At 30.3% G+C, this 19161-nt stretch overlaps 3 protein-coding genes and 1 long non-coding RNA gene across 6 annotated transcripts; 2 read left to right on the forward strand and 2 right to left on the reverse strand.

Annotated features, from left to right (window-relative positions):
• Positions 5004–6936, reverse strand: LOC104743777 (esterase C25G4.2-like). Its single transcript, XM_010464827.2, is given in 7 exon segments — positions 5004–5276; positions 5438–5539; positions 5847–5991; positions 6180–6221; positions 6310–6408; positions 6543–6863; positions 6866–6936. Coding segments are annotated over 7 exon segments (837 nt in total). The 5' UTR covers positions 6902–6936; the 3' UTR covers positions 5004–5184.
• Positions 9724–10501, forward strand: LOC104743785 (classical arabinogalactan protein 7-like). The gene has a single exon (XM_010464833.2). The coding sequence runs from the start codon at positions 9865–9867 to the stop codon at positions 10258–10260; it is 396 nt and encodes a 131-aa protein (XP_010463135.1). The 5' UTR covers positions 9724–9864; the 3' UTR covers positions 10261–10501.
• Positions 13468–18760, forward strand: LOC109129845 (protein DETOXIFICATION 27-like). Of its 3 annotated transcripts, XM_019238785.1 has the most exons (6): positions 13830–13844; positions 14318–14385; positions 15458–15570; positions 16985–17074; positions 17876–18175; positions 18274–18760. In XM_019238785.1, the coding sequence occupies exons 4-6, from the start codon at positions 17069–17071 to the stop codon at positions 18400–18402; spliced, it is 435 nt and encodes a 144-aa protein (XP_019094330.1). In that variant the 5' UTR covers positions 13830–13844; positions 14318–14385; positions 15458–15570; positions 16985–17068; the 3' UTR covers positions 18403–18760. The 3 variants fall into 3 exon arrangements, with proteins under 3 accessions (XP_019094326.1, XP_019094328.1, XP_019094330.1); XM_019238781.1 differs by lacking the exons at positions 15458–15570; positions 16985–17074 and adding an exon at positions 13468–13600 and having other exon boundaries at positions 13760–13844; XM_019238783.1 differs by lacking the exon at positions 15458–15570 and having other exon boundaries at positions 13615–13844.
• On the reverse strand, positions 16720–17003 carry LOC104743818. Its single transcript, XR_760619.2, has 2 exons — positions 16911–17003; positions 16720–16817 (listed from the first exon to the last, which is right to left on the reverse strand). It is a non-coding gene; the product is annotated as an uncharacterized LOC104743818 (long non-coding RNA).

Below are 19161 nucleotides of genomic sequence, written 5' to 3' on the forward strand. Positions count from 1 at the left end.
AGAATCAAACTCTTACAACACATATGAGATATAACAACATTTGATATTGGTGGGAGAGGAAGAGAGAATGATTACTTATAAGATAATAATCCAAATTCGATAAAGGAGATAAACCTTTTAAAATAAGAACAATGTAAAATATATATCATGTAGTCTCTAAAATTAAAATTTAGCATTAACAATTTACAATGATATTTCTTTTTTTTTTTACAACCCATACAACAAAAATAAGAAATCAAAAATAACAAAAAAACGAAAAATGATTTGAGGAATTGTAGAAGAGAATGAGAGAATGTGAAAATGAGATAGTAAAAGAATGTCAGTATGAGAGAATGATAGATTGAGAGAATGCTTATTTATATGATAAAAAATGATGGAAGTTACATTTAGAACTATGGAGTTACAATAGTAATTTATTGTGTTTGAATAGAATTGAGTGGTAGAATATGATTAATGCATAATTTAATTTATTTTCAGTTATAATTTTATTTTAATGTGTGAGTTAAATGTATTGTGTTTATTGGATCTTAAATATTATTTAAAGCAATTAGAAAGCAAATAAAAAAAAAAAAAAAAATTAGAAAACATTAAATGAAAATCAACCAATAAGGAGAGACCAAAACCTTACTTTTATATATATGATATATTGCTTTAAACTTTGAAATGAGAAATATATTATAAACAATAATTTTACATGAGAAATATATTAATTTAGCCAACCAAAATATGAATATAAGTTTAGCCAACCAAAATAAATAAAAAATATTAAAATTTAACCAAAAATAATTTCTCTTGAAAGATAATAAGTTAGTAGGAGGAATGAATTAATGTACAATTATTGGATAGGAGTTACATTTGAGTTAAATGGAGTTACATGTCTTTAATTATAAATAAATATTTTAATTTTTTATAACCTAAAATAAAAGGAATACCAAGTGGCTGAATCAAAATTCACATGATTTGGTTGTTTGTTGATATAAACTCAACACTTACACATAATATTTCAAAATAAAAAATATTACTTTTTAAGTGACAAACTAAATTAGTTTTCTTATAAAATTATATGAATTCTTCAATCTCAATAATTTTTAAAATCCCAAGGATAACTTATATTTTTTTGGTTTTCTCTCATCAATTTAATTTATAGTGCTAGATTTCATACTAATGGTTTCATCTTTAGAGAATTTAGTGAAATGATATTTTTAAAATTATATTTTATTTTTATATTTAAGTTCCAGTTGAATATGTTTTGTTTTTTGGATCTTTTTTTATTTTGATTAAAGACACAAAAAACCAATTGTTTAATTATGTTCTTTTTGTTTTCAAAAACCTCAAATCATAAAAAAAAAATATATATATATATTATATTGATCTCTGCAGATTTAACAATTGGATCACAAAACAAAATAGTCTTTATAAATGGATAAATGGATAATTATATTGATCTTTAAATATTATATTGATCTTTATAAATTATTAAAAATGATACATGAATATGTGAGATAACCAGAGACATAATAGATAATTACATATGGATCATTTCAACTTTATGATCTTATTGTGTGGTGAATATTGTAAGGAAGTATGAAAATAATGACTTATAAGATGTTAATATAAAATAGAAAATGGAGATAAACATTTTAAAAGATTAAAATAAATATATAAGATATACATATCATACAAACTCTAAAACTAAGCTTTTACAATGATATTTGATTTGATTTTTTATAACCCATACAACAACAATAACAAAAAAATACAAAACAAAACAAAACAAAACAAAAAAAAAAGAGATTTGAGAGTAGTGGAAGAAGATGAGAGAATAAAATAGTAATAGACTAAGAGAATAAGATAATGAGTATTTATAGGAAGAGAAATGATGAAAAATTATATTTAGAAAAAAGAGAGTTACAATTTTAATTTATTGTTTTGTTTTAATACAATTGATTACAACTTAGTGGAGAAATAAAGTTAATGCATAATTTATAGGGAGAAGCTATAAAGATTTCAGTTTTATATTATATGAGTTAAATGTGAAAATTAATTGTTTTAAATTTGTGTTTTAATATAAATTTTTTTTTTGTTAAAATTGCATTGCCAAGTGGACCAATAAGGAGAGACTTAAACTCTACTTTTATATATATGATTAATCAGGAGGTGTTATCTTATTCAATTTGGTTGGACCGCTCTAACCATGATTTGTTGTTGTCAACTATTCATCATATATATATATATATATTTTAATCATATGTTTACAATCTCAAAAAACAAATTATTGATCTGAGTTTGTTAGAAATGTTCTACTCTACTGATTTATTTTATTGGTTCATTACTAAATATGATTAATTTACAGAAAATTATAAAACTAACATTTTATAAAATAATTTGGCACACTCAAAAAATAAAATTTTGTAATCTGGTATTAAAATGGTTGTAGTATAAAAATTAAACATTTTTGTCTATTCAGGTTTACTTCTTCTAGGGCTCTCGTCGTACAAACAATGGTGACGTTATTTAACGAGTTTTGAAAAATGAAAATAAGCTTTTTGTTTATTTTTTGGACATGCAATACAAAAAAGTTTATTAGTGAAGGATTTTAAAAATAAAGAGAGGGGGATATGGTATTAGAGATAACTTTTTGGGAAACTAAAAAAGGAGGATAGAATCAAAATAAAACGCGATAATTATTTTTGTCCATATGCCAATAGCATAAATATATGCATTAATATTTTTCTGCAATAAAGTGATGGGCAGTCTAATCACATCAAAATCAGTAATGCCCTTAATAATTTCAAGGCCTGAATTTTTTTGTCAACTTTTCAGAATTACTATATAAATAAATAACTATAAATAAAAAAAACTTTGTTTTATTTTGTGTCGTCAAATAAAACGAGTTTAATACACTTTCTGCAATAAATACATATGTAGATAAGTTGTAGAAACGTATGAGTCTATGAGATTATCATTTGTCAGCCCATATCCGTCCGATTAACTTGTGCTGACGTTAGATCTACGGCGACTGATTTATCTATGATGTTAATTCAAACCTTACCAACACTAATAATATTCATAGAAGTTATCTTTAATGACTAGTCTTTTCATTGATCCAGAGTAAGGGTCACCATTTGTCTTGTCAACACGAAATTGCATGATGAACTAAACGTAAGTTAATTGTAAAACATCTGGAAATTTTTATGGACGTCGTAGTTTTATTTATCAAAAGACAATAACGACGTCACTGCAGTAAATATTGTCGTCAAGGGAAAACTCGAGAAGGAAACCAACATTCGCACTCATTATAAGTATTTGATCCAAACTCAATAGAACAATCAAAAATGTTGGAAAACTTAAAATAATACTATATACGTAAGTTAACAAAGTTGTGGTGGTTTAAAATAATACACAGCTGACCGTTCGTTCAGAATAATAATACTCCTACAACTACAAGTAAAAGTTAAAATTTGTGTCGCATCGATAATAAATGCGAATGTTTTCTAGCGCTCAAATTTCAAAGTACAGAGTAAACCTATGTATTAAGAGTGAATAATCCTACTAACTCTATTTGACAGTTAAAATTAACACATTTGACACGAAAAAAAAGTAAAGTTATATGTTAGGGAGAAGAGAAAAGTTGAAAAATACGAAACACCGACTAACATATCATACTATAGATGAGTGAAGGTGTTGTAATTGTATAATGGATACTGAAAGACGTTTGAGATGACGTGCTGACGTGTACTTGTCAGCTGGCGGGAAACCGCTTTCCTACGTGGAGACATTCAGAGTATTTGTCTCCGTTCATTTATTCGTTTTCTAAATTTCTCAATTCCTGTATAACCCCATCCATGATCATGAATGAATATATGTACTAGTATATGATTTCATCTTAGAAAATCTGAAAAGATAATGTAATAAGAATTCATAACATATATCACACAAGGAGTACATAATTCGCGTGTATATATAAAAAGGATTGTAAAACTATTCAACAGTTTTTTTTTTTATACCTGGCAGAATTAGTGAGCTAATAAATTTGCTAAGTCAGTGTGATAGACTCTCGTTGATATTTATTTATCGCATATGATGTTATATGTGCATATTTGATCATCACAAACTAGCTATTTGATCATCACAACATTGTATGCAATGCAATAAACAAATCGTGGATTGTTATGTACGAGTAGGGAAAACATACGTACAGAAAACAAAAAAAAACTGGCTAATTAAACCAAACGAGGTATAATCAAATTAATTACTGAAATTAGAATGTACATGATGATAATGAAAGTAAAGAAACTAAACAGTTAAAAAGCTTTGCAAGCGTGAGAATAGTTATGATGATTGTATGTATATAAGTCTGATATTTCACAACCCATGTCGACGTCTACTGTTTATTATCTATGTATAGCCTAAACTATAATTTTGAAATGGGGGGGTAATCATAGGATTTGTAACTCGACATGTTCAATCAAATAATACTGTATCATACAAGAAGAAAACTAAAGTTTTTAAAGTAAATGAAACCAAAACAAATATAAAAGACTAAAAAGCAACCGACAAGGCTAAGTTAATAGGGTATAAGGGGTAGATTGAAAAAGAAGTAAAACTTTTGTTACAAGTGGAACTCGTAGATTATCATGAGAATCCATTTGACCATAAATTCTACTATATCTCAAAAGGACAATTATTTAACTCATCTTCTTTAGTGCACCTCCATTCTTTTCTTTTTTTCCTCCCATCATTTTTTTGTTGTTAGATATATACTGTATACCCATCATTTTTATTCTCTATAACCCCAAAAAAAAGAGAGTAAAGAAAGTAAAAACGATTAGCCTTCACATAAAATGTAGATTTTTTCCAAACAATTTTAAGTTTCAGGGACAGACCATTATATATTTTGTTAATGTGAATGTAATATATTTGTAACAAATATTGGCTGCTTTATTTATATACAAAAACATTTGACCATCTTTGGCTTGCTCTCTCTAAATACACCACATGTATAAGTATAATGGGCACATCCATTTTGGTTAGAATATTTAATCATTTACGTTTATTGAATTGTATCCCTGGATTAAAGACTAAACCGGACAGACAAATCCAGAAGAATTAATCACATCTCACAAATATATAATTTCAAGATCATTTTCTAGTCTAAAAGAAACTGATTTGAGCAGCTCTCTATCACATCAAGCTTCTTACAGGACCTGAGTCATCAGAAAGTATCTGCCTAATCCTCTGGAAGAAGCTCAACACCGTCTCCTTAGCTTTAGTATCTGCAGAAGACAAAGATAAGCACATATGAAGATCAAAACAAAAAGAGACAGATCCTTTATATACTTCCATTGTAGATTTCTTCTTCACTCTTCTATAAAAAAACAGAGCTTTAAATGTAACAAGAAGTTAGCAATGATCAGCTTTTTTTTCTCTTACTAACCAAGTTTCGGTATCGTGTGTGCACTTTGATGACGGATCACCACTGGCTCTACAAATGATTGTATAAGAGCTTCACCTGCTGTCTTCAGGAAATCCCTCTCACCTGCAAAAAAAAAACAGATAACAGAATGAAGTTTCCAAAATCAATATAGACAAGATAGATATCTCCAATCTCATATATGGTCCTTGAATCAAAATGTTGTAGCAGAGAAGCTTTAACGGTAACATGTAGTACTACACACATTAGATTCAATCTAAACATTCCCATGCCAATCTTGGCTATATTAAAGCCAAACTAATAACGTAAGCTTCAATGAAACTAGACAATAGATTGGCATTGATCAGTGTAGATTACAAAACAACCAGAACATCGAGTCAAGAACATGTGCAGAGACGTTGTTACGGTTTACCAATAAAGTGGAGTGAAGGGCAACGAACTGGAGATGAGAATGCATTAACAGCAGCTTTAGGCACCCCAAAGATCAACCCTGGAATTTTTGCTCCGGATATTATCACTAAAAACTTGACTTTTGGCACCTTAGTTAGAGCCGTTCCCTATAAACAGTTAACAACACGTAACACTTACTCAGCTATTCATATCATATTTCAGATTCAACTCAACATTCCCTACCAACGGTTTTAGAATCAAACACTTAGACAAAACAAAACAGAAAGTGTTGGATAAATATTTTGCACATTCTTTAAAATCTCATCAAGAACCTGGATTCTGATTGCTTATGTACCTGTTCCTGCATTCCGGGCAGAGCCGCAGTTAGAAAAGCTCCCTACAAGAAATTGAACATAACGACACAATGAATCAAGAATCAACGGTCCACGATCCTGCTCATCATATCTTTATCAAATCAAACAAACCTGAGAAAAACCAAGAAGACCATCAAAAGGACCATTCTTTATCATGTAGTCCTCTATATAAGCCAAACACTCTTCAAAATTCCTGTATTCCTTAAATCCCTACATACATGCAAACACACTTGAGTCACTCACTCACTCAAATCAAAAGTTACGTTTACAAAAATTAGACCTTTTTACTCTTGACAGTATCATCAATGATCAATATTGAATATTAAAGTTTTGTTGCAACGGACCTTTTTAGCCTGGTACCACTCGTAATACGGTGGATCAAAGAGACGTTCGACGTCTGATTTTCCGGTGGCCGGAAAAGGAGCGTCAAGGAAATCAAGATCGAGATTCCGGAGAATTGTGTCCGGCCATTTATCTGTAATAATCGCACGGAGAATCCGACCGCTGGTTCTGAACCCGTGGAGACATAGGATTCTAGGGTTCTTCGGTTTCCGGTGACTTTCCGGCGTCATCGCCGTTATCTTTAACCGTAATCCCGTTCGGAGTCCACCGACTGTTTGGAAACAAGAACACGAGCGTCCTAACATCGGACAAGCACTAACCTCTCTTTGTCAGGTTTCGACTTATCCTTGTCCCCGAGCATATTAAAGAGTTTGTTGTAACTCCTTTTTTTTTCTTCCTAACTTTGTGTAAGGCCCATAAGCCCATCGGCCCGTAAATAAGAGCCCTTTGAAATCATTAGTATATGTGATTGAATCGGCCCGGCGTAGTATTTATTTGTCTATATAATTCCTTTGGTGCAAAATAATTTAGTTGCAAGATGATAATTAATTAGAGAGTAACAAAACAAGTTAAGAGTGCATAATTAAAGAAACTTGTCGTTATTATCTGGAACAAGCTGTAATGCTTTTTGTACTGGTGTTCAAATTAATGAAAATAAAGTTGGATGTAATATATTTTAATATATTGTCAAGACTCTTTTGGTTAGGGATTTAATCAGGGGATTCATTACACATAAATTGTAGGTATAATGTATAATCGTCGGTAAGGTTTCACATCATATGGCCTCATAAAATTGCCAACTACTGTATAATTCAGTTCATTTTTAATCAATATCAATCAATACTTAATTAATGAAAATAAAGTTTGATGTAAAATATCTTAAATATTGTCAAGACTTTGGTTAGAAATTACTGTATTAATCAGTGGATTCATCATCATCACACACGAGTTGTAGGTATAATGTATAATCGTCGGTTAGGTTTCGCATCATATGGCCTTCATAAAATTGCCAACCATATATAATTCAGTTCATTTCTAATAATAAAATACGAACGTTCTGGATTCACTATAAAATGACCTTTACAGGCTATCAACTGTCTTCTCCAGTTATGTGTATCATATTTTTTTATGCCCGTTTTATTTGTTATAATAGTAATTTTTTTTTTTAAATTCAACTATTTTAAATTTCTCTGACAGCTATCTCCAACTCTTGGTTACAAGCAATAAAAACAAGAAAGAGATTATAAGTGGACAAAAGAAAATGATTAAGACAAAAACAGCAATATCCAACGGTAACAAACAAGCACACAATACAACCATATACCTTAGATCATGGGTATTGATGTCACATGGTTTTTGGTCCCCTAAATTTAATATTATTATTTTGAAAATTTCTTATTTTTACTATGAGCATTGCTGTCCCATGGTTTTTGGTCCCCCAAATTCAAACTCTGTTTTTTGCACTTGTTGCCTAAGGAACTACTGTAATTAGCTATACATCAGCCTTGATGTACAACAAGAAGAACAACAACAAAACAACCACACTACACACAGACCAAACCAACTGATTCACAATAGCATTCTATGAACACTCCTAGAACTATACCATATATGTATTTCCTTGTCTTACAATTATCTTAAGGACATGTATGAGGACCGATTCTATTTCACTAATGGTAAGGCAAAGGCAGATTCAAGATTGACGAGGCAATAGTATCAAAAGGTGCATTTTTGAGAAATCAAAAAAGTAACCTGCTCCAAGACTTCAGCCAAGTCAACTTAACCTATGGTTTGCAACAAAAATACAAAGCCCTGACTCAATATCTCATCCTAAAAAACCAATACAGAACCAATATCTCATCCTAAACCAATATCTCATTACTATTATAACTCTTGGTTACAAGCAATAAAAACAAGAAAGAGATTATATAAGTCGACAAAAGAAAATGATTAAGACAAAAACAGCAATATCCAACGGTAATAAACAAGCACACAATTACAACCATATCCCTTATCAGTAATCAAAAATAATCCAGATGATCTGCTACGCACATGGGATATACGATAATAACGACATAGTCCTTTTGTTTGATAGATCTGTATTTTTGTAATTAAGGTTCGTATAGATCATTGTTATGTCATTAAAAAAAAACTATATTACCGGTGGGTGGATCGAGTAGACAAACATGATATTTCTTCAATGCATAGTTGTATATGTTTCTTTCTCTGTCCAATTATTGACAAACATGATATGATTTGGTGTTTCTTTCAATTTAACCGAGGTAAACCAACGGTTTTTCCAGTCTATCTTAAACCATTGGAGACGACTTTGGAATCAACATTTATTTCCCCATGTTCCTATATATCTTTAAAAATAGTATACAAAAACATATACTATAGAATCATCCAATGTTATTCCTACAAAACTGCATTAGATAGTGCTGCAACTCAATTATATGCTGACGAATGATAGGTTTATCTATTTTTTTTTTTTAATTTTGAAAACGTATTATCTTTTTAATTTCCACAATAAAATTACAATTCGTTAACAAGGTACATACTGATCAAATATTTTTGTGCTAATTTCTACACCTCAACATTTTTTGCTCTTTTTCACTAATATATATTTTTCTTTGATAATCTAAAACAAAATCATCAAAAATGAATAAATAAAAGATTTTTAAAGATTGCTAAAGAGTATTCTAAAGTTTTGTTGATTAGTTTTATAAAATAATGTAAAGTTCTCTAAACAATCTATGTATTTTTGTGATATTTTCATGACTTTATTTTGTAAAGAAAATGTATAAAATCATGAACCAATAACATTATATATGAATTCATAAACAATCCTAGATTTTTTTGTTTTAATTGAATAACACAAAAAAATTTATTTCCAATAACCCAAATTTGCTAAAATTCTAAATGATTTTTTACAAATCACAAAAATAATAAATATAAACTTTAACAAAGTTAAACAAAATCTTGATATAATAAAAACGATATCTACATACATTTAAAGTTTTTAAAACTCTATTTAAATACAAATCAACAATCCCCTTTTATTTTAATACATACTAGTATACTAGATAACAGATAGTAGTCATGATACCAATAATTTCCGCATAATTATTTTCCTATTCCACAAGATACTTAATTGGATACTTATTATTGTATACTATTATTGTTCTAAACCTCTCTCGCTAAGTCTATATATAGCTCCTCCATCGTCATTCCTCACCTTAACCACTCTGCTTCACTCTCTCTGTCTTCTCCCTCCCCTAATCACAAAGCACAGAGTGAAACAATCTATAGAGAGAAGAAAAGATGAATTCGAAGATCATCGAAGCTTTCTTCATCGTTGCTCTCTTCGCTACCTCATGTTTAGCTCAAGCTCCAGCTCCTACTCCCACAACCACCGTCACTTCTACACCTCCTCCCGTCGCTACACCACCACCGGCAGCAACTCCCTCTCCAGCCACAACTCCTCCACCTGCCGCGACTCCTGCACCAACCGCTACTCCTCCGTCTACTGCTCCTTCTGCGTCTGATGTCCCCACAGCTTCTCCACCTGCACCAGAAGGTCCCGGAGTTAGTCCCGGAGATCTCGCCCCGACCCCTTCTGACGCTGCCGCTCCTCCGCCCAACGCTGCTTTCTCCAACAAAGCTTTCGTCGTTGGTACCGCTTTTGCTGCAGTTGTTTACGCCGTCGTTTTGGCTTAGGATCTCATTATTATTTTTACATGATCGTATAAACCATTTTTATATCAATAGTGTCGGTGTTAATTTGATTGATGTTCGTTATTTGAATTGTTTGTTTGATCGATCGGGGGAGAATGGTAAATTTTTATTTACGGCGGACTTTAAATGAGCTGTTGACACTGTAACTTTTCGTGTTGCTGTTGTTGAGGTTGGAATATGTTATGTAAGTAATAATAGCTTAATAAAATCATTACATTAATTTTTTCTTTACAAACAAAAATTCACATGGTTCATCACTCTTTTGAGGCTTTTATTTATATATATATATAGGTCTTCTCCAGATCTGATTGTTGTTACTTCTTAAGAATTCAGAACTGTGTAAAATCATGTGTTCTTGGTTTTTTCTTTTTATTTTAAATGTGTTATCTTATTGGGTGAGTACGACTTTAAAATCAATTACTTAAATATTTTTCGGAAATCCGGATCTCAGATCTGTTACGGACTTAACAGTATAATAATGCTTAGTGGTTACTGTAATGTTTATCAATCAAAATTAGCTGACGTAAATCATAAAGTTCATTTTGTCAAAGCTCCCAAAACACACAGCTACTCAGCAGTCAGCACCTACGAAATGTTCACAAAGTGCATGAAAAAAAAAGTATCAATGTTTAAACCTCACAAAACCAGACTAATATATAATTTATGTTACAGATATATTTTTACCTATTTATAAAATATATATAATATAAAAGGAAATTGCCATTTCCATTTTAGAGAATTAACTCCTCCTACAGACCGTTTTTATTTGTCAGTTTGTCACCCACTCACCAGCCACCAGGCCTCTAAAGCCCTTTGCTTTTCCTTATATGGGCTATTTCTGGCCCAACATCATATGAAAAATAAATCGAAACTCTTTTTTTTAGCAAACAAACTGAAACAGAAACTGTATGTTGTGTATGAAAAAACAAATGTCGACCAAAATATGAATAAAATCACAGTAACAACATTCGAGTTTGGTCTTTCAAAATGCATGATTATAAAAACTATTAATTTTTTATTGTTGTATTGAAATATTGATGGTAAAAATTTTAGTTTGAAAAATAGATTATGAAAAGGAAAAAAAAACTAAAATAAATGTTTACAAAAAAGGGAACAAGAATGAAAAAGGGACTGTTATTTGATTTTTTTTTTTAGGTTCACCTGCCTGTTGTTTGATTAGAGAGGCATTTTTTGTTTGGTAAATGATTAGAGACACTTTTTTGTTTGGTAAACGATCAGAGGCACTTTTATGGCTTCAAAACTCAAAAGCATTTAGACATTATTGGCCAAACTTTGCCTTTAAGAACTTTCAAATAAAGACTATAAAGTAAAAAAAAAAACATTTCAATAAATAATTTTTGTTATCGTCCTTTCCAATTTTCTTTTGTACTGTAGTTGACTAGTTGTGAGTGTGGCTTTGAAATATATAGAATCGAATTCCCTTTTAAATCACTCTTCATTCCTATTTATGCATTATGAAATACTTTTCATTGAATAAGATTCAGTATCTTTTACTACAGTAGATTGTTGTTGCCTCGTCGAAAGAAAAAATTATAATCATTTGTCTGTTAAATATTGAATACAGCACTTGTAAAGAATATACCAGATGATGACGAAGTGACGATTTGTCATCCAAAACGAAGGTGGAAAATCAAGAAAAGGAAGTAATTGTTAAACCAAAAAAAATGAAGTTATGAAGCATTTCAGATTAAAGACCATGGACGAAATCTTCTTCGAGACATGATAAATGGATTGTTTATCCACAACGATGTCACAATAGATGAGAATGTGTTCAATTTCTTTTACCAAATAACGTAATGATATACAGATAAATACAGTTTGTGTGAGTTTTACAAAAAAATAAACTAATAAATATATAGTTTGTGTAACAAAAAATTATAATATGTATGCGAAAAACAATATGGTTGGTATGTCTTGCTTGTACTTGTGCGTGGACATAATATATCACACCATGTTACAAACACAGGGACTCAGATGTGATCATTTAAAAAAAAAAGCATTATTAAATCATTGATATGTACGCACCAAATCAAATCTGACGATAATAATGCAAGTTTATCAAAAACTGCAATATGACAGATTGACAGAGGATGCATGAAAAACATCAAATTAAGACGACAAAATTATTATCAAGACGAGTAAATATCGGAAAGTACAAGATAAGTCAAAAAAACCAAACAAGAAATCAGTGATGACTTGGTTGTCAGTACACATGTGAATTTTTAATGATAAAATATTCATCAATGATTTAGTTATAAGTTATAACTTGGTATAGTTGTTCTAAGAAATGTTAAGTATATATACCTCGTCTAGTTACAGTTTCTAAAGCTTGTTAGGAACAATAAAAAAAAGGTTAACTGGAGAAAATAATATGCATGTTCTCAATCAGACACATACACGCTCATTAGGCCATTATTAGGTAAGCAATGAGATCACAGAGGACAATGACACATGTGGAAATAAAACGACGCTACCCTAAACCAATCCTTCGACGTGCCTCTCACATGTCACGCTTATTCAGTTTCAGTAGAACTGAAAATGTATATTACGGACCTTGTTCAGTTTTAATTACCTATTTTATAATTCACTAGATAGCATAAGCGTGAAAAAAAAACAAATAGTAATAATAATTCACTATATAGCAAATCGCAGTGACCTGGACTAGTACATAAATTTGAAAAATATAGTATTGAAAGAAAAATATTAATCAAATGTAGATCTTAGCACAAAATGCCGTAAGTAAAGATTGCGAATTTTTAATACCCTTACCAAACTTTTTTTATTTTGTAGTTCTGTCAAAATCCATAACATGAAAATAGTGGAAAATAAAGAAAAACTAGGTAGAGGACTCGCGCCTCGCGCGGGATTATCTATAACTACAAATTATATTTAAATGTCACTCTTTGTTATTTAATTTATTTAACATATAATTATATCATTATTATTAATATTTTTAAGTCATAGAATATCTAAACGATTATTTTTTTTCTATTTGTATATTTTGGTTTGATTTTATCTCCATTCACAAAAACTAAATCCAGTTATGTATAGATTCACTTGTTGGGTTACAGAAACTTTATGGATTTGGAATTGTTTTATCGAGGCCCAATTGTTCAAATTATATTCTTAATTTTATTTTATTTTTATTTTTGTAGAGTGATGTGAAACGACAAACTGATATTTTCAAAGTTGTCGGTTTGTATTTTTTTTTTCATATGTCAAATATCTAGTTCTTCAGTTTATTCCACCAATTTAATGAAACCGTGAAAGAATTTGGGCTGATTTTCTGTAATCTGTGAAGGTAATCCATGATTCATCGTTTTGCTATTGTATTTCCGATCTTCTTGATTTGTTTTTTTGGAGAGTTTTTAATAATTATCGATTTCTTTTTAGTTCTCATCGTTTCATTTGGAACTAAGTTCCAATCGAAGCATCTGTAAATTTGATTTCCTGTTAACAGATAATCGGTTAAATCCATTGTATGCTTGCTGAAACTCGTCTAGATCGAAGTCACAGCTGATCGATGAGTCAACCATTCGTATCAGGTAATTGCAAAAGGCTCTTCTACAAAGTTTATTGTTTCTCCCGTTAATTTCTTTTGTAATCTCAATGGAAAATAAATAAAAATATATACTGGAAAGATTTGTAGTTAATTATTTCATAGTATAATTTCCGTTGTATATTTACATGTACAAAAGTTTAATTTATGGATTTCTTAGTTTATTTGGTTCAAAATCGTATCTGAGATTGTATTAAAAACTTCACTTCAACATGTCTTTATTCTTGCACTATTTTTTAAACCGGTTTTTCCCAAGATTTTAGATAACTCTGTCACGGATACTGTTCTGAAAGGATTTAAAAAGAGGTATTACATTATTTGGTATATAGGAGACAACGTTTAATATAAATTGTAAACTATTAACTATTAAAGCTTGTACAGATTAAACTGTTGGTGTCTAACAATCGTCTTAATTTGTTATAAGTGTATTCTAATCCATGTATGTTTTCCCTTGAATAGTTTGGCATAAGAGCATGGAATCATGGTTGTTTTCGTTGAGTATGGTTCAACAAACTCTTCTCAGACTGGTTAGTATCAAATTTATCTTCAATCTAACTACAATAATACAGTATTGAGTTTTGTATATTTGTCTCTATAATATTTTAGTTGTGTTTTTATTAAAAATAATTATTCTCTGATAGATAAATAACATAATTAAAAAAACTTGTTGAAAACAACTCTTGTTTGAACGCATCCCTTACAAATAAAAATAAGAAATACCAGTTATTGCCTTACTGGAAAAACTCTCTATTTCAGTTATACTTAATCCACGTTCTGTATCATCCTGTGTCTCTTCCCTTAGACTTAGTGACCATGGGTCCTGGAAAATACAAAACAATTTTTTAGAAAAAACTCTATTAAAGTAATACTTAATAGACGTTCTGGATCGTCCCATGTCTTTTTTCCTTACACGTATTGAAAATCATGTTCGTAATACAGAGTAAATTTCAAACATAAAAACTTTTGTCAAGCATTGTGATGGTTTCGTTGACTACTAATAATAAAGTGATGAATGCATAACATTAAATATTACCTCAATATCTCCTGTTTCCTAATAAAGATTTTGGAAAACTTCTTTGAACACAACATTCATAGTCTCCTTCTGTGGCTTCCCTTCCTTATCTGTAATAAGGATCTTTAGACCTTTCTTAGACATAACTCTTGAGACAGCAACATAAAGCTGACCATGGGAAAAAACCGGTCTGGACAGATACAACCCAACTGTTGAGAGCGTTTGGCCTTGACTTTTGTCGATTGTCATTGCAAATGCAGCAGTCAACGGAAATTGCATGCGCCTCATCTTAAAAGTTGGTCCCTAAAAGTTTCGGTGAGAGCATTCTTGATGGTAGCTTGAATTTTGTCCCCCTATAAAAGTTTGGGAAACAACAAAGCAATTAGTATAAAGTAATATATAACATAAACCAAAAATATGTAATCGAATTCAAAAAAGAGTTAACGAAAGAATTAGAGTTAACTAAACTAACCTTAGCATCAATGAAGATCATTTCAATGGTTTCACCCATTGAAGCTGAATACTGTTTCCACAGCCTGATGATTTTGACCTTAATTTTCCACATGTTCTTGAATGGTTTCAAATAGGTAAATTGTTGAAGGTAGCCATGAGAAACTTAAAGGATGAGTGGTTATTAATTTTGAATAAGCTTGGTTGGTGATGGTGGAAATGATGGGTTTGGATGAACGTTTATATAGGGGTACTAATTTCAATCAATGATTTTGGTTTCTATTATTATATTATTCATTCACTTGTTTATGGGAATGATTATTCATTTACTTGTATATTTGATTAGGTAGTTGATTTTGGTTTTTTTGGCGAAATATGTTTATGCAAATCCAAGATAATTGGTTTTGTTAATATGTTAATCGCTTTTTCTACGGAAATCTAAGATTTTTTGTGTTGTATATGATTCCTTTTCCGGTGTGGTGTGGAGTAGATTAGATGTTATACACGTCAGCTTAATTTGGAAACTTAAAAACTTTTGTAGAATAAAATCATAATAATGGGCTATAATTCTTATCAAATGTAATCAAGGATTACGGTATTAACATTTAAATTGGATTAATTTAAATGAATGTAATGATATGATTTATTTACTCCTCAAATTAAGGACATTAGAGAGTTAAATTACGTAACAAACAATCTTTTTCAGTTTAGTGTTTGTTATCGGATTTTTTGGTGAAATTTATTTATACTAATAGGATTTTGGTTTCTGTTAATATGTTAAACTTTATAGAAAATAACAAAATTGAATCTACTGATATGATTTACTTGCCATTGTAAAAATAGGCTATAATTCGTTAATTACAGAACCAATATTTAATAATTTTTGTAGAATAAAATCATAATAATGGGCTATAATTCTTATCAACTGTAATCAAGGATTACGGTATTAACATCTAAATTGGATTAATTTAAATGAATGTAATGATATGATTTATTTACTCCTCAAACTAAGGACATTAAAGAGTAAAATTACGTAACAAATAAATATTGTATTTCAAAATGTTACAGAACCTAATTACATAACCAATATTCGATTTTCGTTCTTTTTATTGTTGTTGTTGAATTAATATTTAGGGGATATGTAATATAGATAATCTATGATTCTGTTGACACAAACTAATATATTTTTTAATATATGATGATGTAAGGTCAATTTGTAGAATATGTGAATAGAAGTGCTTTATTAAATCTGCATTGGATGGGGAAATAAAGATAATGTTATTCAAATGAAATACACATATTAATGGATTTTTCATAATCACATAATTGTGCTTATTCCTTTTACGCTAATAGACATGAAATCAATTATTTGTTCTCCGTTTGAGCTTCGTAGTTTTGATGACCTATTTTGATCCTCTTTCTTCCACTTGTGATTCTGTCTCCTTTGATTAAATATTGAAACAACTTCTTCACATTATGAGTCTGACCAATTGGAACCTGTAGAAATGGAAGATAGATTATTTCCTATATATTAATAAATGAAAGAGATGTATGTGCAGGGAATATAGACCAAAAACAAATGAAACTTACAGTGTTTCTCTTCCACTGTTTTGTATTGACATCATACACGAACTTATGAGAAATCTCATCATACACATATATAGGTGATTTGTGGTGGCTATTTCTCTCAAACCATAATGAAAAATGATGGACATAAAGCTTTGTGAATGGGACAGAATCTGCTTTAGATGCAGGTACATCTTCAATTACATTATTTAGTTGAAACATTGTGTTAAAGTGAGAAACACCTTTCGAAGTAGACATGTGAAAATTGACAATGGAGAATTGTAAGAAGCAGTCGGAAGTTGTTTGCTTGCTTTGGAGGAAGAACAAAACAATTGTGTAGATTTATGTGTTAGTGATGAAAAGAATGTATATATAGGTGTGAGAAGAGAGAATTATTGATTTGTTTTTTTATTATTATTAATACAATGGCAGGAAGCTGTAAATAAGTAGAAGTTTTGAGGGTGATTTGAAAAAAATGTTCTGAACTCTATAATACTGACATATCAGCTTTTTCACCAAAAAGTTCCTCTATTAATATATAGGAGATATATTACTGTCAAACAAGTGTCATGTTTTAAGTTTTAACACTTATTTATAAACTTATATTAATTTATCTATTTGCTGTTGTCATGTCATATTTGAAAAAATTATCATGTTGCCAAAAAAATATATAATTCCTTTCCTTTTATTTTCTCATTGTCCATATAACGTATGTATGAATATTTTAAAAAATTCTTTATTTACAGAAGTGAAATAGAAACACGACACACAAAGTTTATCATTTTCGTCATATTTGGAATTTTGTAATGATGGTCAAACAGAAAAAATAAGTTTCTAAATTCATTAAATCTAGAAAAGTAATAGACTAAATAATAGCCACAGAGTTTTTATAAATAAAAAGCCAATTCACACACGACTCACCCTCTGGTCTTCACCTTTCTTCGCTCACTCCTTTCTCTTTATATTTCATTTCTTCTCCATAACCTAAGAAAAGAAAAAGAAAAGGATTAGCGATGAGAGGTGGCGGCGGAGAAGAAGGATCGGAGTTGAGTGTTGCACTGTTGAAAAGTTCTCATACGGCGGAGGAAGACGGTGGAGAACTGAAGACTAGGGTTTGGGTTGAGACAACAAAGCTATGGCAAATCGTTGGTCCAGCCATATTCAGTCGAATAACGTCGTACTCGACGCTTGTCATCACTCAAGCTTTCGCTGGTCATCTTGGCGATCTCGAACTAGCCGCCATCTCCATCGTTAATAGCGTCATCGTTGGCTTCAACTTTGGTCTCTTGGTATATAAAACAATCTTGATGTTTTCAACTTTTAATTTAAGGGTTATATGGACACTTTTTTTCCTAAGGGAGTTTTAATATGTAAAATGGTGGTGCAGCTTGGAATGGCGAGCGCGTTGGAAACGCTGTGTGGGCAAGCGTTTGGAGCAAAGAAGTATCACATGTTGGGAATCTATATGCAGCGTTCTTGGATTGTTCTCTTCTTCATTCCTATTTATGCATTATGAAATACTTTTCATTGAATAAGATTCAGTATCTTTTACTACAGTAGATTGTTGTTGCCTCGTCGAAAGAAAAAATTATAATCATTTGTCTGTTAAATATTGAATACAGCACTTGTAAAGAATATACCAGATGATGACGAAGTGACGATTTGTCATCCAAAACGAAGGTGGAAAATCAAGAAAAGGAAGTAATTGTTAAACCAAAAAAAATGAAGTTATGAAGCATTTCAGATTAAAGACCATGGACGAAATCTTCTTCGAGACATGATAAATGGATTGTTTATCCACAACGATGTCACAATAGATGAGAATGTGTTCAATTTCTTTTACCAAATAACGTAATGATATACAGATAAATACAGTTTGTGTGAGTTTTACAAAAAAATAAACTAATAAATATATAGTTTGTGTAACAAAAAATTATAATATGTATGCGAAAAACAATATGGTTGGTATGTCTTGCTTGTACTTGTGCGTGGACATAATATATCACACCATGTTACAAACACAGGGACTCAGATGTGATCATTTAAAAAAAAAAGCATTATTAAATCATTGATATGTACGCACCAAATCAAATCTGACGATAATAATGCAAGTTTATCAAAAACTGCAATATGACAGATTGACAGAGGATGCATGAAAAACATCAAATTAAGACGACAAAATTATTATCAAGACGAGTAAATATCGGAAAGTACAAGATAAGTCAAAAAAACCAAACAAGAAATCAGTGATGACTTGGTTGTCAGTACACATGTG

This window comes from Camelina sativa, chromosome 2 (genome assembly GCF_000633955.1).
Source record: "Camelina sativa cultivar DH55 chromosome 2, Cs, whole genome shotgun sequence".
Classification (NCBI taxonomy): Eukaryota; Viridiplantae; Streptophyta; class Magnoliopsida; order Brassicales; family Brassicaceae; genus Camelina; species Camelina sativa.